The sequence below is a fragment of the Necator americanus genome, chromosome III (assembly GCF_031761385.1).
Source record: "Necator americanus strain Aroian chromosome III, whole genome shotgun sequence".
NCBI lineage: Eukaryota > Metazoa > Nematoda > Chromadorea > Rhabditida > Ancylostomatidae > Necator > Necator americanus.
Window position 1 is genome coordinate 4,808,444 of NC_087373.1, and position 19,047 is coordinate 4,827,490.

Genomic DNA, 19,047 nt, shown 5'->3' on the forward strand with positions numbered 1-19,047 from the left:
GACTACTAGAACATAAACATAAAAACGGTTGGAAAGAGAAACAGCCACCGCCGCTACGTAATTGAATTTCCTTGCCCATCAATGGAACAAAGCCTCCGCCCCTCATAACAACACCGCAGGCGCATCTGCTCATTTCTTTAGGTAAAATAGACTCGCTTACCGTCCATTATCCCTTCCAACGCCCCATACACGAATCTGATGAATCTTCTCCGAATGTACGACTGTCATCGTGTCGGGATCAATAAGTGTCAGTTCATTATCGTCTAGTTCCATGATCAATTCACGACCCTGAATTTTAGGATATTCTCTTGGAAAAGAGGGCTAAGCATACACGTTTTGCGTTCTTAGGTGCTATATCTTGCACACTAAAAGTAAGAAAAATGTGAGAAAGCTTGATAAGCATTTAATGCAAATATACAATAACTCACATCACCCCATTTGCTCACATTATCCATGACGTCGTTGCGGCCTGTGGACAGATCCACGATAGCCCTCAAAAAGATATTTTTCATGCAGTTCATACGAGATCTACATGTCTCCCTTCACCACAACTATAGGTAGTGGTTCAAAAACATCTGACTATATCAACTTAAACAAGAAATAAGGAAAGCAGAAAAAAAAAGCTCGCGAACACCTGAATTTTCTGCTTAAGAAAAAAAAAACAGAGTTCTAGCAAAATCTTCAAAGTGAAACAGATAGATCCGGATGAAATTCAGCCGGAGTTGCTGCTATTAATGAGTATTCACTAGAAAAAAATGTTACAATTTCTGTTTTATTACGAAATGAAGTAAAATAAAGTGCCTTTTTTGAGTGAAATCCTATTACCGGGAACTTTCTACGTACTACTGAAATCAGCTTGTTTTGAAAGTACTGTCCGGAAAAAAATGTCCAGAAAGAGGGATTACCAGCTGTCAACTACAAGGAAAACAATACAGGTAGGAGTATGTCTCTAACCCTCTAACAATGTCGGACCCACTGGAATCATTTCTGGTCAACGTGGTGATTGGATACAGAACTAGGTTGGCCTCAAGTTTCAAGAAAGCGACCAGTCGCGAAAATAATGACGTGTTACGTACCAGACAGGTGAGATAATTACAGGGAGTAACATATAGATTGAAACACAAAGAGATGCCGACAAAAAAAGCAAGCTTTCCGTTATTCTACGACATGCGACACCTTGAATTTAAGGCCGTGCTCTTGAAATATCCATAAAACGAGTAATTAATGAAAATTTCAGGAAAATACTGCAACAAAATGAGGACTTAAAACTCTCGAAATATGTCGAATATGAAGAAGCTTCTTCAGAAGAGTCTAGGATTATGGGAAAATTACAATGTATCCCTCACCTGTTCACTGCCCTTGAGCTCCTTTCAGCTGTTAAATCCTCCTCAGGAATCTCTGTCCAACCAAGTGAGCGCACAGCAAATCGTATTGGCTGCAAAAAATTAGTATATAAATAAACCGTATAACATAAGATTTGGAAAACGTTTGAAAGAAATTTTCCCACAACTCTGACCACTGTATCTTCTTCACTTCTAAAACATTTACTCCCATAAATCCTGAAATAAACTAAATCTCACCATCAACGCCGGTCTTATATACAAAATCAAACCCGCTAGCGATGTTGCACCCATCGTGTCAGCAGAACAAATTAGTTTAGAATAATGTTTCTACAAACCGGAGTAGATCTAGTTAGAAATTGGATGAAAACGCCTTTTCAGCTCCTCGAGACCTCATTTCTTTCGATGAGGCGTTTTATTCACTGGAATTTCGAAGTTATAAACCATTCTAGAGAAATTCGCTTGGGAAAAAAAGACACTAAAATAAACAGATGAGAACTCTTAACGAAATGTTTTATAAGATCTATAAAATGACAGAGAAGCATACATTCGGTCGATTTGAAAGCGCAAAATTCATTCAATTTAAAATTAGGAATTCTAAAAATTTTATCTTGCACAAAACCAGATCTTGGATAGGATGTCTGGCTGAAATCTTCAAGAAATCGACAATGCAGGAGGCTAAATCTATTCATAGGTCCTGTCGCGAAAAAAAAAAACACTTTATAACTGCCTCTAGCGAGGAAGGAATGTCTTTCTAGTATTCTCATCAATCACAGTCCATATGCAACGTTCTTAAAATAAACTCAAGAATCTGATGCAAGCAAAATATATTTTTCTTCCACTTGTCTTGCTTCGTTGTAAGACCACTTACTATTCAGCGAAAACAAGTAAAAAGATTAAGGTTATTGTAGATGTGTTCAGAAAGGGTTTAGACGACGAAAAATTCCGTTTTCAAGGCACTTTCCCATTTCAATCCACGCCCATCAATAAAAGGACAATCAAAAATGCTCATAAAGGGGAAGAACGAAGCAAGGGAGAAAATTTGAAGAATTACCGCCATTGCACTTAATTTATACTTCCTGTTTAACTGAAAATAATTCCTACAAGTCGATTCTATATCGAGATAACAAATGTTATTATCCAATTTGGCATCGTTTCAATTCGTAACTTCGATGGTGAACCAACACGTAATCTGACAATCATATCAAGTTTTGGGCATGTGATTGCAGAATGAAAAGGAAACCATGAATACATTACATTTCCACTGACAGAAGTTATATAACAGAACTATGGAAATGCAACTAAAATTCAAAACTTCCAAAAACTTGTACAAATCGAAGTAAAATAAAAGCTATAATACAATGAGGTTCTTAAGAAAAGAAATGAGGCTCTGAAACAGCAGGACGCTTTGAAAAAGTAAACCGAGGGTACTGAAGGTTGGGGTGCAGAATCGCAATCAAGAATAGTTCAAAACTTCCTGTTATTGGAACACAATCGCCGCAGGGACAGCGCACGATGCTTGATCGTTGAATTACATTGAGACTGCAAAAATGGCACCACTCAACAAATTAGTTTGGTCAATTAGGACTACAGAGGCGAACATTTGGTCAATAAGTTCCGTAAAAAACATTTTCACTTAATATTTCCGTAGTATGAGAATTTAGACCTTGAAATGTGAAAAAAAATTACCAATTTCAACTGAGGATTACGAAAAAAACAGCTGGAACAGCTAGAAAGTGTCTTCTCTTCTTTTAACAGCATAGAAGAAGGATGGATGCAGGAGTAGAAAAAAAACAGTGTCTAATCAAAACATGGAAGGAAATGAAGTCATCGGTTTGGAAATTTCAATCAAAGGAGAAAACAAAACAGCTTCCCAATCAACTCATGGCTAGGTCAAAACAAAATTTTTCTTGACACCTACCAAAAAGAACTACCGAACCAGTTCCGCTGCCGCTCTCATCGAATAAACTAAATCCAGGAAGACACTAAGAAGTAGGACTTTGACATTACACGATCTCACATAGGTGGAATACTAATGGTAGTAGAGTACAATCTCATCTCTCTGCTTCAGTCAAAAAGAAAAAGTAAGTAAAACAAGAAAAAATGGGTTCTACATGCAGAAAAAGTGGACGAACCCAAGAATATTTTGGGGAAAAAACTTAACAATTTTGAGAACAACACAACAGCAAGTAAAAAAAAAGGAAAAAGAAAAATGAAGAGTAGAGCAGGGATGAATTTGAGTCCTTGAAATCAAGCGGTGGTAGGCTAAAGATGACCCGTTGCTTCGCGCAAACACATGAGCAACGCGCATCTATTGGACATGGGAAATAATCCGCAATGCATCACTTTTCGCCCTACCACAACGATGCCAACACACTCTGCCGCTGCTGTCTAAACAGCACTTTAGCAGACTTTTAATCCTATGTGATTGCTCTGCGACAATGAGCCGAGTAAAGCAGAACCAGGACGACGGCAGTCAAAAGGATTGATATCGTGGACGACGATAAGACTCTCGGAATAAAATGCTGGAGAAGAGTGGCAGCACGGAATTAATGTGCCGCAATGATTCACTGAGATTATTTCAGCAGTTACCGTATCCTCAAGTAATAATAAATCTCGCACTATTACGTTTAATAACGGTCTGAAGAAGTAAAACGCAAAAATGAGAAATTTAAGTTGAACTATCATTTTCTTTTTTTAAATGGTATAACAACGACGTGTATGGAATTACTGCACAGTAAATCATTTTAAACAGTATGTCTCCAAAAGCCTTTGTACTGTAGAGGAAGGCAGAAATTCAGACAATAACACAATCGATCTATCTTTCGAATATTAAAGTTCCATTCCTCAAATTAATCTGAGGTATCATCACTATCACAGATTATATCAACGAAAACACTTCTCCTAGCATCAGAAATAAAGACAGTGTTCTAGCTATGTGAGAACTGTTCTCAAACCAATATGCCTGTAATCGGTCGCTGAACGATATGGAAATGAGATCAAGGCCTGTTCTCATCAAGATCAAAACCCTTAGCAGAAATGTAGACCAAAAGGGAGGAAACTTATAAACTAATCAAATGTCTAGGACTGAAGAAAGTATTAAAAATTAGAATTATCGAATTAATTGATTGATTTTCACCAGAAAAACTCAAAAATGAGAGTCAAATAAATCATTTTGAAAAATAAACTCCTCGACGCTCCTTCCTAAAGACATTTTTTGAAGGATAAACAGTTATAACAACGTAAACATAACTTGCGTTTTTCCGTTTTAATGTCAAAACATGTACCAACATTTTGTATAGGAAACTGCGTGAAGCACACAACACAGTAACGGAGTTTGACAAGAAGAAAGAATGGCATTAAAAACAAAAATATCCACTAGTGGCAGACTTTTCAAACAAATCACAAAACCATTTCTCTGCTACCGAGCCTCCAAGGGATAAAATTGACTGTCTCAAGTCAATACGGCCCTGCTCAGTACCTCAGAAGCGTAAAAGCGGGTTTCAACCTTCCTTAAATCTTGGCACACAGCTTTTCGAATATTAGTGAAGCAAGAACCAAAATTGCTCCTATTTATAAGGGCCAAAGTTTCAGCGTCATTATGTCATGTCATGTCATGTCGTCGCCCTCATTAGAGCCTGGAGAGCCAGCAAATGCTTCATACATCCCCTGAAATATTATCCGAAACCAAGAGCACGATCAGCCCAAATCGTTTTGCTCACCAAAGATGATGTTAGCGGACCTCCGCGTGGAAGAATCGCTCGACTAATGCTAACTAGTAGCAGGTCCCACAAATCAAAACCAGCAAAGTTCTAATACATGACGCAGCGTACATAACCGTGACCGACGGGTAGCTTCGCCTCAATACCCTTGCGGGTTTTGATCTACGCGATCATATGAGGGTCTCATCCTAGTTAGTATTAGCGGAGCGATTCTATCACGCGGAGTTCCTCCAAGAACACGGGGACGCGGCTACTTGAACAAGCACAACGATTTGGGTTCTATTGGTGTTCCGGATGTAGCATCTTATGGGATGATGAGCTGCTCTGGATGAGGTATTTGAGGGAGTATGCTACAAATGTTCAGACTTTCCACGCTCTAACGAGAGCGACGACGCCTAAACGTTAGCTAAAATTGAGTGCGTTAAGAATCTTGGCTATTGCTTCACACTGATAATCGACAAGTATTTAAATCGGCCTCACAATTTCAGTGGATAACGAACAACACAAGTCCAAAACTCCTTACCTTCCTGTATCCATACTCCTCTCCTTCACTCTCCTGATCGTTTTCAATACGCCGCTTTGTGGTAGTTTGTTTGAACGCATGTTCTTCGATGACTGGTTGTTGGGGCGGCAGTTGAATCACCTGGATTATAGGTATGTCAATAACGACTGACTGAACCGGAACATTTCGTTGAAGAAATTCAGGTTAAAAGCTTACCTGTGGTGGGAGTGGGGCGTCTGCTTGTGTCTCTCGACTCTGAAAAAAGTACTGTTTGTAGATATTGCGCACACCAATGAGGGCATTGAAAAAAAAACAAAACTAGAAAACCACGGCAAACTAGAAAACGAAGGAAAGGGAAGGGAGAAAATAAGAAAAAAGCAGAAGGTTAACATGCATCAAAAGTTAGAACCTCGCATGATTAAATTTTCAAGCTCTAAACTTTCAGCATGATAGAGAATAAACAGCGCCACTTACGTGCGTTGTCCTAGAATAAACAGGTGGTGGTGGTGATGGACTGCGTGGAGGTGTCTGCGCACGCTACAACACACAACATTAGATACACTATACGTGTTACGAGAAGCACCAGAAGCACACTAAAAACTACAAATAGCAGTCCATTTCAAATACAGGTCTCACCGCATATGCTGGCCGTATTTCGGGAATATGAAATCTTACGGTAGTCATAACTTATGTGATATATCCATAACAGAGAAAAAACACAAACTATAGGCGAACTAGAGACAGCGATTCACTGCGGTACTACTGATCGATTTATTGGGATGGGAAAACTTGTCCGAACAATTCTTTCTGCTTTTTCAATCAACGTGAGTCACTGTGTACTCGGTGTTGAAAGTTTTAGACCCAGATTCGTGAAGAGGGAGGAGCAAGGAAGGAGTCGTAAGAGGATTTGATAACTACCAAACAACTCTTAAAGATGTAGTGCGCACAAATACACAGTATTTGCGACTAAAAGCTTTTGCTTTCAGTAAAATTACTGGTTAGGTGACGAGAGAGGTACGGTAGTTTGCAATGAATATCAAAATAGTTGGACATAACCAATATTATAGTTTGACTCGTTAGTTACTCGCAAGTTTGACTCTATAAATGCATTAAATATTTCAAATTTTTACAATAGTGCATAAATATGACAGTATGTATTGCATAAGATTCTAATTTCCAATCTGAAGTATCCCAGTGCCGAGGACAAGAAGTAATGTGTTGAAAAGAGACGAAAGCTATGCTTCAGGACCACCATTTACTGAACAATTGATATATATTTGTAACAAACCGAATTCTAATCTTCGCTTACGACCAGCACATATTAAACAGAACATTTGAAATGAATTACGCATGCAAGACGACAAAAATATAAAATGAAAGCAAAAACCGCATAGAAATAGTACGAACATTGCTGCCTCATAGTACTGACCTCATTAAAACATTTGATTGAGTAAAATTATACATTACCATTACTAATAATATAACTAATAACTTTTTATGCAAAACACAAAATATAGTTTCTTCTAATAGATATGAGGAAAACCTTTATCATTCACTTCATCCTTATTTAGTATAATTTGCTAACTGACTGCATATCTTCAAACTGAAGCGAAACAAAGAAACAGGAAGAGTGAGTCAAGAGGTTTCCGCCACTTTCAAAACAGTATATATATTATAAACAGTATATTATAAATATTCAAGTGTTATTGCAAAAACCATAGAATAGTAATAATAGAAGCATCGTAGGGCCTACATCAGAAACACTTTAGTATTTTATGTTTACGTTAGAATAGGCACATGAAGAGGATGGGTTTTTTCTTTTGAAGAGCCTACACTTTTGCTATGAATTCAATTCTGCAATTATCAGGACAAATCCTTAACCTACACCTTTAGCCAGATTTGCTGAGTTGCCCACCCTTGTAATTATGTCGCTTTCGGTATCGAAGCATGAAATTAGTTTAAAAAGGCGAGCAGCAAGCTCCGTAGAGCGTGATTGCTCATTCGGAGTGGACAATAGCTAGAGAATTTTGGGAAAATATAGTTGAGGGGAGAGGGCACTCAGTGGGGCCATTATTTCTGGACGCTCTTACTTTTTTCTCTTACTAAATTTAACTTACATATCATAGATCCTCTAAGACTAATGCTTAGGTCTTAGGGCTCCGACTGATTTAGTTAATTACTTCCAGAAATAAGGACGCCACTGAGTTCCACCCCAACTACATTTTACAAGAGAATTTAAAGCCACATTTATTTTTAAAGGGGAATAAAGATAAATAAGAAGTGACAAAAACTCAATAGTAAGAAGAAACAGACAACAAGACAAAAAAAAGCTGAACAAACCGGTGGTTCACGCTGGATCGTTCCACTGTCTACGTGCCAGTAGTATGAGAACCCAGATGGATCTAAACAAACATTCTTACTTCCATTAATTTAACTTTTTGAAACGTTCTACATTGTATTTGTCATATCATACTATCTAGGATTAATGTCCAGGAACTCTCAAACCGTTATTTTCCAGTTTTTTTTTTACTGGGAATTCAGAGGAAATTCCGAACCGTTATTCAAACTTTCTGTTGCCCTTTAGCCGAATAACATCAATTCCTCATTCTGGAGACCCTCAGTAACCTTTCAAAGCGTAATTCTTTTGCAGTATAGAGGATTTTCGATGAATGAATCTCCAGCCTCACAATGAATGGAACGTCTTCCTTTCATCCAAATAAATCATTTGCAGTTCCGCTTACCCTCTCACTTATATTCTCAAGAAATTGTTCTCAATCAACAAAAGTGACAGGATTTTAGAATTTACCTAACCGAAATAAATAGTGATCTTCATTGTGGCTGTCTCAAAAATAAGTTCAAAACAAGCACATCTTAGTGGGAAGATGGATATTGAATGTTGTTTTTCGAACTATAGCCACCGTGACAGGATGATAGAATTAATTCGACGCAGCTGTGTTTTTGTGTTACAAGGGAGCAATTTTAGAGAAAGTTATGGGACATAAACTGAAAGTAGAACCTACTCAGAACGCAACCTTGCTCAAAACTGCGCCATTTCTCGTAAGAGCCAATAATCTGAACGAAATGTTCGGCTTACTTTTTTCCCTTAGGAGATAGTAAAAACCGGGAATATTATTAATTTCTGTGCTGAGAAAAAATTCGACTTGAAAACTTCACGAAAACAACTGTTTCAATTAACTATGAGATAGCCTCTTTAAAGTGACTTTAGCGAAGACAACGATATATTCTGCATATTACCGTGACACATCTGCTGCCGAATTTTGATAAATCATTTGCAATCCTAAAAAAAATCTATTATTGTAAGTATGACTCGCTTTTCTCGTTGTGTTACGTCTTTATTTTGCCATTCCAAATCCGCAGAGAAAGACCTCGAACTTGATATATGCGCAGCAACGACATTTGCATTACATGTGTCAGGATTTATGAGAGGCTCCTCCATGTTTGTTCAATATAGAACAATAACAAAAGAGGCAAAATTTTGCTGTTTGTTCTGTTGCTGTCATGAATCTTTTTTTTCCTCTGTTGGTATTAGCACAATCCTCCTGAGAATTCAGGAAAGCATCGTTCAAGAGCAGAAAAACAGCAAAATGTCAGGAAGTGATTTGCGTGTCACTTGGCCGATTAGAGCGGACGCGCTTACAAGAACGTCCGCATGTACAGAAATTGTTCATGACTTCAGTTTAGAGTACGATCTTTTTAAAAAAAAAAAGGAAAAAAAAACCCAATTGCTCACCTTGATGCTTTTCCCAACCAGGAGGCAGTGGCCTATGTTCTTCTTCGATTATTTGAGGTGGTGGTGGTGGTGGCGCTGGTGGAGTCACTCGCAGCGGCCTGCTATACTGATTTTCGAATGCTACTCCAGAGTCGTGGGATTCGGGAGAAAGGACGGTTTCTACTACCTGAAAAAAAGAATATAAAACGAAAGTAGAACAACAACATGTATGTATTCCACAGCAGTTAGCTTATTTCTGTAAATATCAATAACGCCTTAAGTTACTTCTAGCTTTGTTCGAATACTAATTAAAACTGCGGTTTGACCGGATAAACATAAACATAAGAAGTATCAAGTAAAAGGTTGAAAAAAGAAAACAAAACAAGTGAAACATAATGCCAGAAGAAAGCATAACAAAAATCAAAGAGAATTCTTTTGTATTTTTCGAAACAGTCACAGTAGGTCCACTTTACTTATCTTCAATATTTCAAAGCAAAATGTTTCCTTACTCGTTTCGTTTCAGACGAAAGAACTCACCTCCTCCTCATCTATCACATAATCGGTCGGCGGCGGTCGGCGTTTCGGAGATTCAGAACGTCGACGATGCTAGAATACGAGGAAATTATAGAAAGAAAATAATGGGTAAACTCTATGGAAATCGGGATAACGAAAAGACAAAGAATGCTCACTTGATCTAATTGCCAGTAGAAAGAATACGGATCTCTATGCTCTGTCATAATCGTAGTATCACCGTGCTGACGTACGCGAACACCTGAAATTTCAGCTTTAATTCAAACAATAAAAAAAAACAAGAAACAAAAAAAAAACACCTGAGAGCAGAAAGAAATGCAACTAATAACAATTACCGATGTATTTTTAGGATGTTAAACTAGGAAACTAGGTAAATAATCAACAAATAAGTAGACTTTCTACTCTCTCCCACAAATAAGTAGGCTTTCTCCTCTCTCCCAATAAAATGCGAAAAATCGATTATCGTAGCAATAAATAAGCCAAATAAAATTATCCTGAACAAAACAACGAGGAAGGATCTTACCATCGCGAGATACAACTCCATCCCGTGCTGCTGCATCAATTGCAGCGAGCGAGTGACGGAAGTCCTGTGAAGAGTAGTCGACCGCCATGTCGCTACGACGCGACTGCTGCTCTTGACGACGATGTTCGTGCCCTAAAGCGATATATCAGGATAATTCCTTAGAATGTTAGTAGTATAGCTTGAAGAAATTCGATAAACAAGATAATAATTCATGAAGAGAACGATAAAATGTATCAAAGCCCCCGTGCAGAAGCGGAATGTCGTTCTTTGCGGTCTTAATGAGTACCCCATTAGAGAACGTTCCCAAAGCGCTCCCTTTCATCAAAAGTAAGAGAAATGACAGAGAATTCATAATGTTAGATTCCGAAAAAGAGGGTCCCATAAATTATTACCGTAACCGAGTATATGTATACAAATAATTGGCTGAAAACTATATATACGTAAAGTAGAACATTGATTTTTTTTTCGTGAAAGTTCATCTCATTCTCGAATAAGTACTAATGAAGAAGAGAGTAAATTATAAACACTCTAGAACCTTAGCAGCTTCTTTGTTTCTGTATAAAAGTATTTTTTCTACTCAAAGCAACAATATAAACTGCCAATCAATAACCATAATCATATCAACATCGTCATCCGATGCTTCAATTAGTTCATCTTGGATCTGTGGACTCTGGAATCCCCATAGCTCCTCGCTAAGCCAATGGTTTTCAGTAAAAAAAAAAGAAACAAGGAATCAAGTAAGAAAAAAAAGCCGCATTTACGTGTAGTGCAGAAAAATGAATTTAGGTGAACTTCCCGGTGCGGTAGCTATGGGAAATGGTATCATGCTACAAAAAAACAAAATAGCACAGTTCATTCTCTGATCAGCTCAATAACTTTTAGGAATACTTGAAAATGAACTCGGTTTTCCGAGAGAAAATGAGATGGTTCAAATATCGCTTTAAATCAGCCAAAATTCAAATAATTTAGCTGCCTCTCATAAAAATAAGTGGGATAGAAGAGATTTTGCATAACTAGTTCAAATTGGTAGCTTTCTAGAATTGCGCATTCGTTTCTCAGTATTTTATGATATGTAAATACCGTAAAATGATATGTAAATACCATACGTGGTATGTAAATGCTACAAAATTGTAAAGAAAAAAGGAACTACTTAACACCGAAAAGAAACTGAAAACTTTAGGGGGGGGGGGGGGGGGGGGGTTAAAATTTAGTTGGGACAACATTTTGGTTTGGTACGGCAGTAAGTGGCGCCCTTATTTCTCGAAGTAAATAATCAAAGCAATCGGGGCAGTAAGGGGTAAGCATTAGTCTTAGAGCATCTAAGACATGTAAAACTAAAGTTACTAAGAAAAAAAAGTAAGTTAGAGCATCGGGAAATAAAGCACCACTAAGTGTCCCTCCCCTCACAACATTTTTCCCAACTTTGGGACGGAAACTTCTGCATTCCATCACGAGTGCAATGAATAAATAAAGACTCGCATCAAGAGACGAAATCTGCTGCAGTGGAGCAAGAAAAAGGCATAACTTCAGGAACCAGTTATTACCCTCACTATATATAGAAAACAGAGAAAGAACTGGAGGAAATCCCCACCACTCGTTAGCAAATTTCTAAACAAACAAAGAAAAAAAGAAGGAAATTTCTGCAAATCCACGCGCTACACTCACCGCGCCGTGCAGAATATTCGTCGTGAGCACCGTAACCTTGTCGCCTTGTGGAATATTCGTCCTGAGCCGCAGCACCGTATCCGTGTCGTTTCGTCACGATACGTTCGTTAATTGTGCGCGTCTCCTCGACGTATTCCTCTTCGATTTCGTCCCCGTCGTCCTCGTACGCTTCGGTACGATACTCTGACGAGTACTCGCGGCTTCGATCCTGAAACGGGGGAAACTCGAAATTGACGGATCAGAAAGCACCTTTAAAAGGAGAAAATACGTGGAAAAACTGCTGAAGCACGAATACTGCGTGGGCGTGTAAGAGTACGGAAAGAAGACGTGTTAAATTTACAGCACTTATCATGAGTGTTGTTAGTTCGTAAATACACAACTCTAGTTTTCGAGTTGTGTTTTTGTGACATTAGATCTGTTGTCTTCAAGTCACTTAAGATGTGTAAACAAAAAACATGAAAGTGATCACGGCTGAATCCGAGGAATTTGCGAACGCTTCACTTTCTGTGAGGGGGCGCAAATCTTTGTGTTCGCACCTTTCGTAGAGCAGGTGAAACTTTGAAATTCACTCCGTGTAGTCTTAAGGTGTGATTCTTATGGTTACGCTCTAAAAGAATTAACTATGCGAAAGGAACGAACTCGATTTTTCCCCAGGGAACGGAGTCTGAAGAGAAATCCGGAAAAACTGCCCGTAAATTAGAGAAAAGAAAGTGGTTGGTTTTTCGATATTAACAGAGTGTTCATCTTTGAAACAGCACTGCTGGTCCCGAGCTGATTGCTGCTGGCAAAGAACTTTAGCTATCTGGCTCTAGGTCAACTGAGAAACCAACAAAACACAATAGTTCTGACAAGACATTATTGGTCTGGTCTCGTCACGAAAACATCAACACTGTCTCTACGGAATGAAGATACGAGAAGGTAATTAAAATGAGTGTGTTTATTTCTTGAAAAGAGAAAGTCTCGCAACAAAGTCTCGTTTTCTCGTTATTGTGTATCGTTTCAGGACCATCAGAAAGAGTTGTATGCAGGAAAGAAAGATCAAATTATAACAATTGATCGAAGCTACGAGCATGAAGTGATCGTCATCCCTCAGCCGGCTTATTGGAGCGGACAAAATCCGGGCATGTACCGGATTTCACATCCGATCGATATGAGGATATCGGTCGCTGTCATCAACTAGGTACGACTGGTTTGCATTGTTTACAGTTGAGAGACTGACAGATATCATAATTTCAAGAAAGTAATAAATAAGTAGATAAACAAAGGAAGTAATAAATAAGTAAATAAACATTAATGGTGACTTCAAACAATTTTGCTGTTTCACGATTACTTATTGAGATCAAACAGAAAAGAAACGTTGGTGATCACTTCACACGATTTCACTGTTCCAGGATTACTTACAGAGATCAGGACAAAGGGAGAGCGACATTGTTTTCGCTTTGTTTGGATTCCTTATGTTTTCATCTATACCGGTACGCTCTCTAACAGTTCTTAGTTCTCTTTTATTTTTATCCAAAGTTAAGAAAGTTAATAAGGATAAAAGTTATTTTATGTTGTTTCATTAAAGGTTGCAAAATTTCATGGTTATACTCAATGGTGATCATGAACAATCGATCACTTCCTACTCGTTGCTATTACATTCTTATTTACGTTTCTAAAGGCTTATATACTATCCGAAATTATGAAAATAGATACAAATAATAGTAATATATATAGAATAATAATAATATGGACGAATAATATAGATTATTACTTCTTTATGTACTATCTCATACCATTAGATAAAATTCACAATTCAGTTCAGTTTCTCACATTCTATTTCCGTTTAGTAATACTAGCGAACGTTAATTGAAGGTACTTAGCCGGGACAACCAGTGCAACCGACCAGAATCGTTTGCTGCGAATCATCGACGGTGCGTACGTTCCAGTTCCCTGCGCAAATTTTACAGAATGCAAATTGCACGTGTGTGTGTGTACAGTTGCCGTCATTTACTTTCACACATCTATCACTAAACGTTTGCGGGAAATACGACTAGGCAAATATCGATCGTCAAGTTTTAGTTGTAGCTACAATGCGTAAACGGTTCTTTTAGATGGTTACATCGACGAAAAAAAGAAGCAATAAAATGCAACAGCATAGAACTCTGTTCTTCATTTAGTCAAAGTGAATTTATATCAGATTATCATTCGAATTTGAATTTTTTGATCTTGAGTATTTTGAACGAGGGAGTTAGCGTTGAATACGTTTTGCTCGTTTTGCTACGTTATGCGTTTAAACATCGATATACAGATCAGCTGGATTGATTTCATGGAGAAAACACATTAAACACATTATCCGCTTAAAGTGTATAGGCAGCTAAAACTATCTCATGCACCATTTCTCGTCTTACAGCTGTTGGACGTAATTGCGTACACAATGAGAAAAGTGCCATACGTTGAAATATTTCTAAAGTTGCGATAATTTTTTTTTGCACACTGTATTGCGATCGTAATTCTGAACAGTCATGTAGGCGTCGGTAACTCTATATGTTCTAACGAAACAAGTCGTGTTATATATCCTATTAAAAACCACATGTTAAGAATTTCTAGCGGCCCAACCTTTCAGACCTTGAAAATATCGAATAACGAAACTGAACGATCTTGCCAAATGTCTCTCTCGAAAACTTATTTTCAACTCAGAAGCAAGAACCAAATGAATAGTCAGCCGGCTCAGATCTAAGACGTATGTATCATCTTTGGAAGTACCATTGACTATTGATCGTTGTTGCAGCGGTTATGGTCAAAATATGGATCACAGCATTGACAGCGGCTTTCGCATTTCAGTTCACAGATTGCAAGGTACGTTTTTTTTTCGGGGAAAATTTAGTTGGTTCCAATGCAACTCAACTGTGTTGTTATTTCTGGAAGCTCTGTCCTCTTCTTTTTTCCCCTTAGCAACTTTAGCGTACATTTCATAGATCCTCTAAGAGCAATGCTTAGGTGTTAAGGCAACCTCAACTAATTTAGTTATTTACTTCCAGAAATGAGAACGCGGTTGAGTGGGTTCCAACTATATTTTACCGTTTTTCTCTATTATTATCTATTTTCTGCGCTTTTGCTTCATATCTACAGAAATCTTAGCAAGTTTTGATGTCAAACTCAGGCTATAGCCTTGCTTGCACTTTATCGTTAGCGCCTTTTATTCAATTTGCACAGCAAGCGTGATGGTTGCGCACTAACTTTTCTTTTCTTGTTCTTTTATTGAAAAAAAAGTGCTTGTGCAAGCAAGTTCCCCAATATACTCGTACCGTAGGTTCTACTTGAGTTCAGATAAACCAGTATGAAGCTACGCAACCGTTTTCTCTACTGTATGGTCAAGTTAAATAGCTTATTGTAACACTGAGATTAGAAGTTTCACATTTTATTACATATTTTATTACATTTTATTACATTCATTTTACTTTTAAAACAAGATGTAGCACTGAAATGATTCTAAGAATTTTTTTTCAACGAGATATTAACGGCTGAGTTAGTTATTTTAGCTATTCTAGCACTTATTTTATGCAGAGTTTTATATATTTCAGTCGGTAATAGTTATTTGAGTTGAGTTTCATTAATAGAGATAAAAAAAACAAATTTAAAAGAAATGAAATACTTACATCTATTATTTCAACTAATTCGAAGTAATTGTACGGCATCAAATGGCGGCTGTTCTATTTGAACAGCCATCTGGATACCAATGAATGATGAGTCTCATTGTGTGTCTATTTTAGAAACTGATGAGTTATGCAATGTTTTGAGAAGCCATCATTCGTATTCGTTGTGATAGAACACGACGTGTGGATTGGTGGCTGATCGCAAATGTACAGCTACGAATATCCAGGAAATTTTCTATGCTTATTTATTTCAGCAACGCCAGCAAATAGGATGAATCGAAAATCTGGATGGATAAAGTGAGGACCGTAGCAAGATGTTCGGTTTTGTTTCGGAAATTACGTTAATTAATTAATGGCGATAATTATGTTTGTCAAGACGAATGCGATGCGCGTTTGAGATGCGCTGAGATCGTCAGAATGAACATAGGTGCTGGCAGTTTTAAGAAAATGTATGCTTAGCGAAAGAGGAAGGACACTGCGTGATTTTGCAAAAGAGAAACGACGCGATTGCGCGAATGTTTAAGGGAAAGGATAGATCCTGACTATGCGGAGTCCCAATAGTGCAACTATAGAAGCGACTGGAGGTAAACAACGACATTTAAACTTAGAAAAGTACAAAATCTTTGGGCGAGAAGAGATTCAAGAAAGGACGGAAACGAAAAAAGAAAGTGGGAGGAGTTGCGTTGAAATGATGATTCAACATGAAGAAAAAGCCAAAACATTGATTGCAAGCAAAAAATGTCCAGCAATGTCCAACTGAGGCGGACGTGAACCATCGATAACGGCATCCTAACGGTTACAGAACAAACTGAGTGAAACTAACAAACTCAGCACTTGGAGGGATGATTGTATTGAAATCCCGGATTCTAAATGTCTGAGAAAAGATGAGGGAATTCTGACACATGTTAAATGAAATGGATTGGTCTACCAGAAAATGTGAGAGAGACAAGGGAAAAGTACAAAATTGTCTTCCTATTTATTTCAACTATTTCTATTCCAATCATTTCTTCTCGCAAAATCAGGTACAAAATTTCTAGAATTTAAATTAATGAAACGGTAGTATACGTCAGAATGTGGGATGAGATTGTTAAGCTTGAATTTTTAAATATATCATATAATGTCGTACAGTAGTTTATGGAATAAAAGATAAAATGAAGCAAATAACTGCTCCTATCATAGTTCTCAGGCAAAATTCTGCAAATGCAAAAAAAAAAGAATCCAAAAAAAAACCAGCAAACAGCAAAGGAGACAAACAACTTTTCTGTTCTCTGTGGAAAACAAAATAGTTATAACATCTATCGCGTGTCGCACCCTAGCTCTCCCTGGATGAGGAATAACAGAACTTTTAAGATTTATAAAAAGTTTTCTTTGAAAGATGGCCATTTTCTTATCAATCTGTACGTATTCTTAGCCGCGCAATCCGAAAAAGAAAACTGCCGATGTGTGTTTAAGATGTGAAAAGAAAAGGGGATATAATGACAAAACGGTGAGAAAAAGGACGGGTTTAATGCTTCGTTCTAAGGAGAAGTGAGCAGGAATCCTCCGTATTGTTGCTCCAGCTCCAGTAACCATCACTTGGACTGATTTTAAAAAAAAAACAAAATCTGACATCCGCCATAAAAAGAGCCGCTAAAACCATTTTTCCGGAGACGTTAATTAACAATAAGGAGATAGCACACTTCTTAAAGGTGTAAGATTTCGATGTGAGACCCAACATTTCAAACTATATGAACAGTCTATTTAGTTCCGTACACTCATGGTTCTAGGTTCTGTAGCTTGAAGAAATGAAAATTCTGGCTGTTGTCAACGACTACAATTGTGATGTCGTTCGTATGTAACCATAGCGGCAATGCGGGGAAAAAAACATAATTCTATGCGGGAATCCTCGAAATCTCGTCATGCTGCTTTGCTTATGAGAAAGACAAATAACGTATTGTGTTGTGGCGGAATGAGCGAATGCGAAGAAGCATGGAATGTTTTAAGAGCTCCTCGTAGCACCACCGAGAGCACGGGCGCACGGGGGTAAAACTGGCCCTGTCGCCTTGGCCTCCGCCGCCACCAACACCGCCGCCGCCGTTGCTTCGCCGTCGAGTGCCAACGTCGCGATCGTCTCATCGTCGTTATCGCCGCCGCGCAAAGTGGTAAAACATCAACCACCGCACACACACAGACACTCACTCACTCACTCACTCACTCTATCACTCACTCACGTAAAGTGGAGCTGCTAGCTGTGGTGGAAAAATGAGAAAATAAACACCGGGGAGCTGCGAATGCCTCAGGGATCGCGAAGCGAAGCCGCCATCGTCGTCGGTTACCATCGTTTTTGATCGCAGCTTACCGACAAAAAACTCCAGCCGACTAAGGGAGAGTCCATGAAACCAGAAGTCACTGTTTTTGAGAGATGAAAAAACGGCTGGATATCTTCATGATACCAAAAACCACTCCTATGGTTTTGCAATACTGTGTATTTCTCGAAAAATGTGTGTTTCATTGTTGACTCTATATTTGCGAGAGAGAAAATGGATAAAAAAAACAATGGAAAAAAAGCAAAATAGTGAAAATTTCTACCGTTAGAGAAATGCTCGTGACGAATATACTAAGGCTATGATTAGGAAATTGCGACTATCTATAAAAGATAAAAGGACGAAGTGCCTGGCGTTAATTAATCCGCTTGGGACCTGCTCTACCTCGTTGACGTCAATTCAGAATCGTTTGAGGTTCACGAACGTGTAACTGACCCCATACAATGACTTGCCGGGCTAGCCGATGTGCCAAGTCAGTGCTTTTATCCTTCCAGACAAGTTTGGTACCAACTGATCGACCCCGGAGGGATGAAAGGCTTAGTGAGCACTGGGGCGGATTCGAAACTCCGATCGACCGTGCAGGAAGCGGAACCTCTGTGTATTTCATTTATATATATATATATATATATAATATAATATATTGTATCTTATATTTTATATCTGTGGTCATAGAACAGCCGTCTCCGTGTTAGAGAATTTAACTCCCGCCACGTATATTAGAAATTGAAGGAAAAGATCGTTCAAAAGAGGTAAATTTGGATCCATGCAGTAAAATTTCAGCAGTAAGATCTAATTCCACATCCTTATTTTTGGACTATTTAATCATTGAGAGATCCTACAGCGTTTTTCGCGCTTGAAATTGATCATTCTGCTTGAAAAAGAGTAGAAGACACCGTTAGTGTCCCTGCTGAGGTGGTACATTTTACGACTAGATCCATAGAAAACTTCAAATAGGAAATTCAAATTGGAAGTACGCAAAATTACATCGTATCCTACTAAATTCACGGAGAACTCCAAATAACGTGCACGTACGTAAAACTACACCGTATCCTGATTTGCGTGAGTGTAGCAAGAGCGCATAACGAACATAGGAGTG

At 38.2% G+C, this 19,047-nt stretch overlaps 1 protein-coding gene across 2 annotated transcripts in view; it reads right to left on the bottom strand.

Moving 5' to 3' along the window:
• RB195_008630 (uncharacterized protein) overlaps positions 1 to 19,047 on the bottom strand; it is a gene marked incomplete at both ends in the record, with an annotated part of 38,347 nt that overhangs the window by 3,958 nt on the left and 15,342 nt on the right. Inside the window, 14 exons of one of the 2 annotated variants that reach the window (XM_064195223.1) lie at positions 161 to 288; positions 429 to 492; positions 1,347 to 1,435; positions 5,586 to 5,705; positions 5,781 to 5,819; positions 6,039 to 6,101; positions 7,905 to 7,966; positions 9,316 to 9,481; positions 9,832 to 9,900; positions 9,984 to 10,066; positions 10,349 to 10,480; positions 12,014 to 12,221; positions 12,653 to 12,677; positions 13,143 to 13,186. In XM_064195223.1, coding sequence (XP_064046368.1) covers positions 161 to 288; positions 429 to 492; positions 1,347 to 1,435; positions 5,586 to 5,705; positions 5,781 to 5,819; positions 6,039 to 6,101; positions 7,905 to 7,966; positions 9,316 to 9,481; positions 9,832 to 9,900; positions 9,984 to 10,066; positions 10,349 to 10,480; positions 12,014 to 12,221; positions 12,653 to 12,677; positions 13,143 to 13,186 — 1,292 coding nt within the window. Of the gene's footprint in view, positions 1 to 160; positions 289 to 428; positions 493 to 1,346; positions 1,436 to 5,585; positions 5,706 to 5,780; positions 5,820 to 6,038; positions 6,102 to 7,904; positions 7,967 to 9,315; positions 9,482 to 9,831; positions 9,901 to 9,983; positions 10,067 to 10,348; positions 10,481 to 12,013; positions 12,222 to 12,652; positions 12,678 to 13,142; positions 13,187 to 19,047 lie in introns of those variants that run through there. The other variant, XM_064195222.1, reaches the window with a different exon arrangement.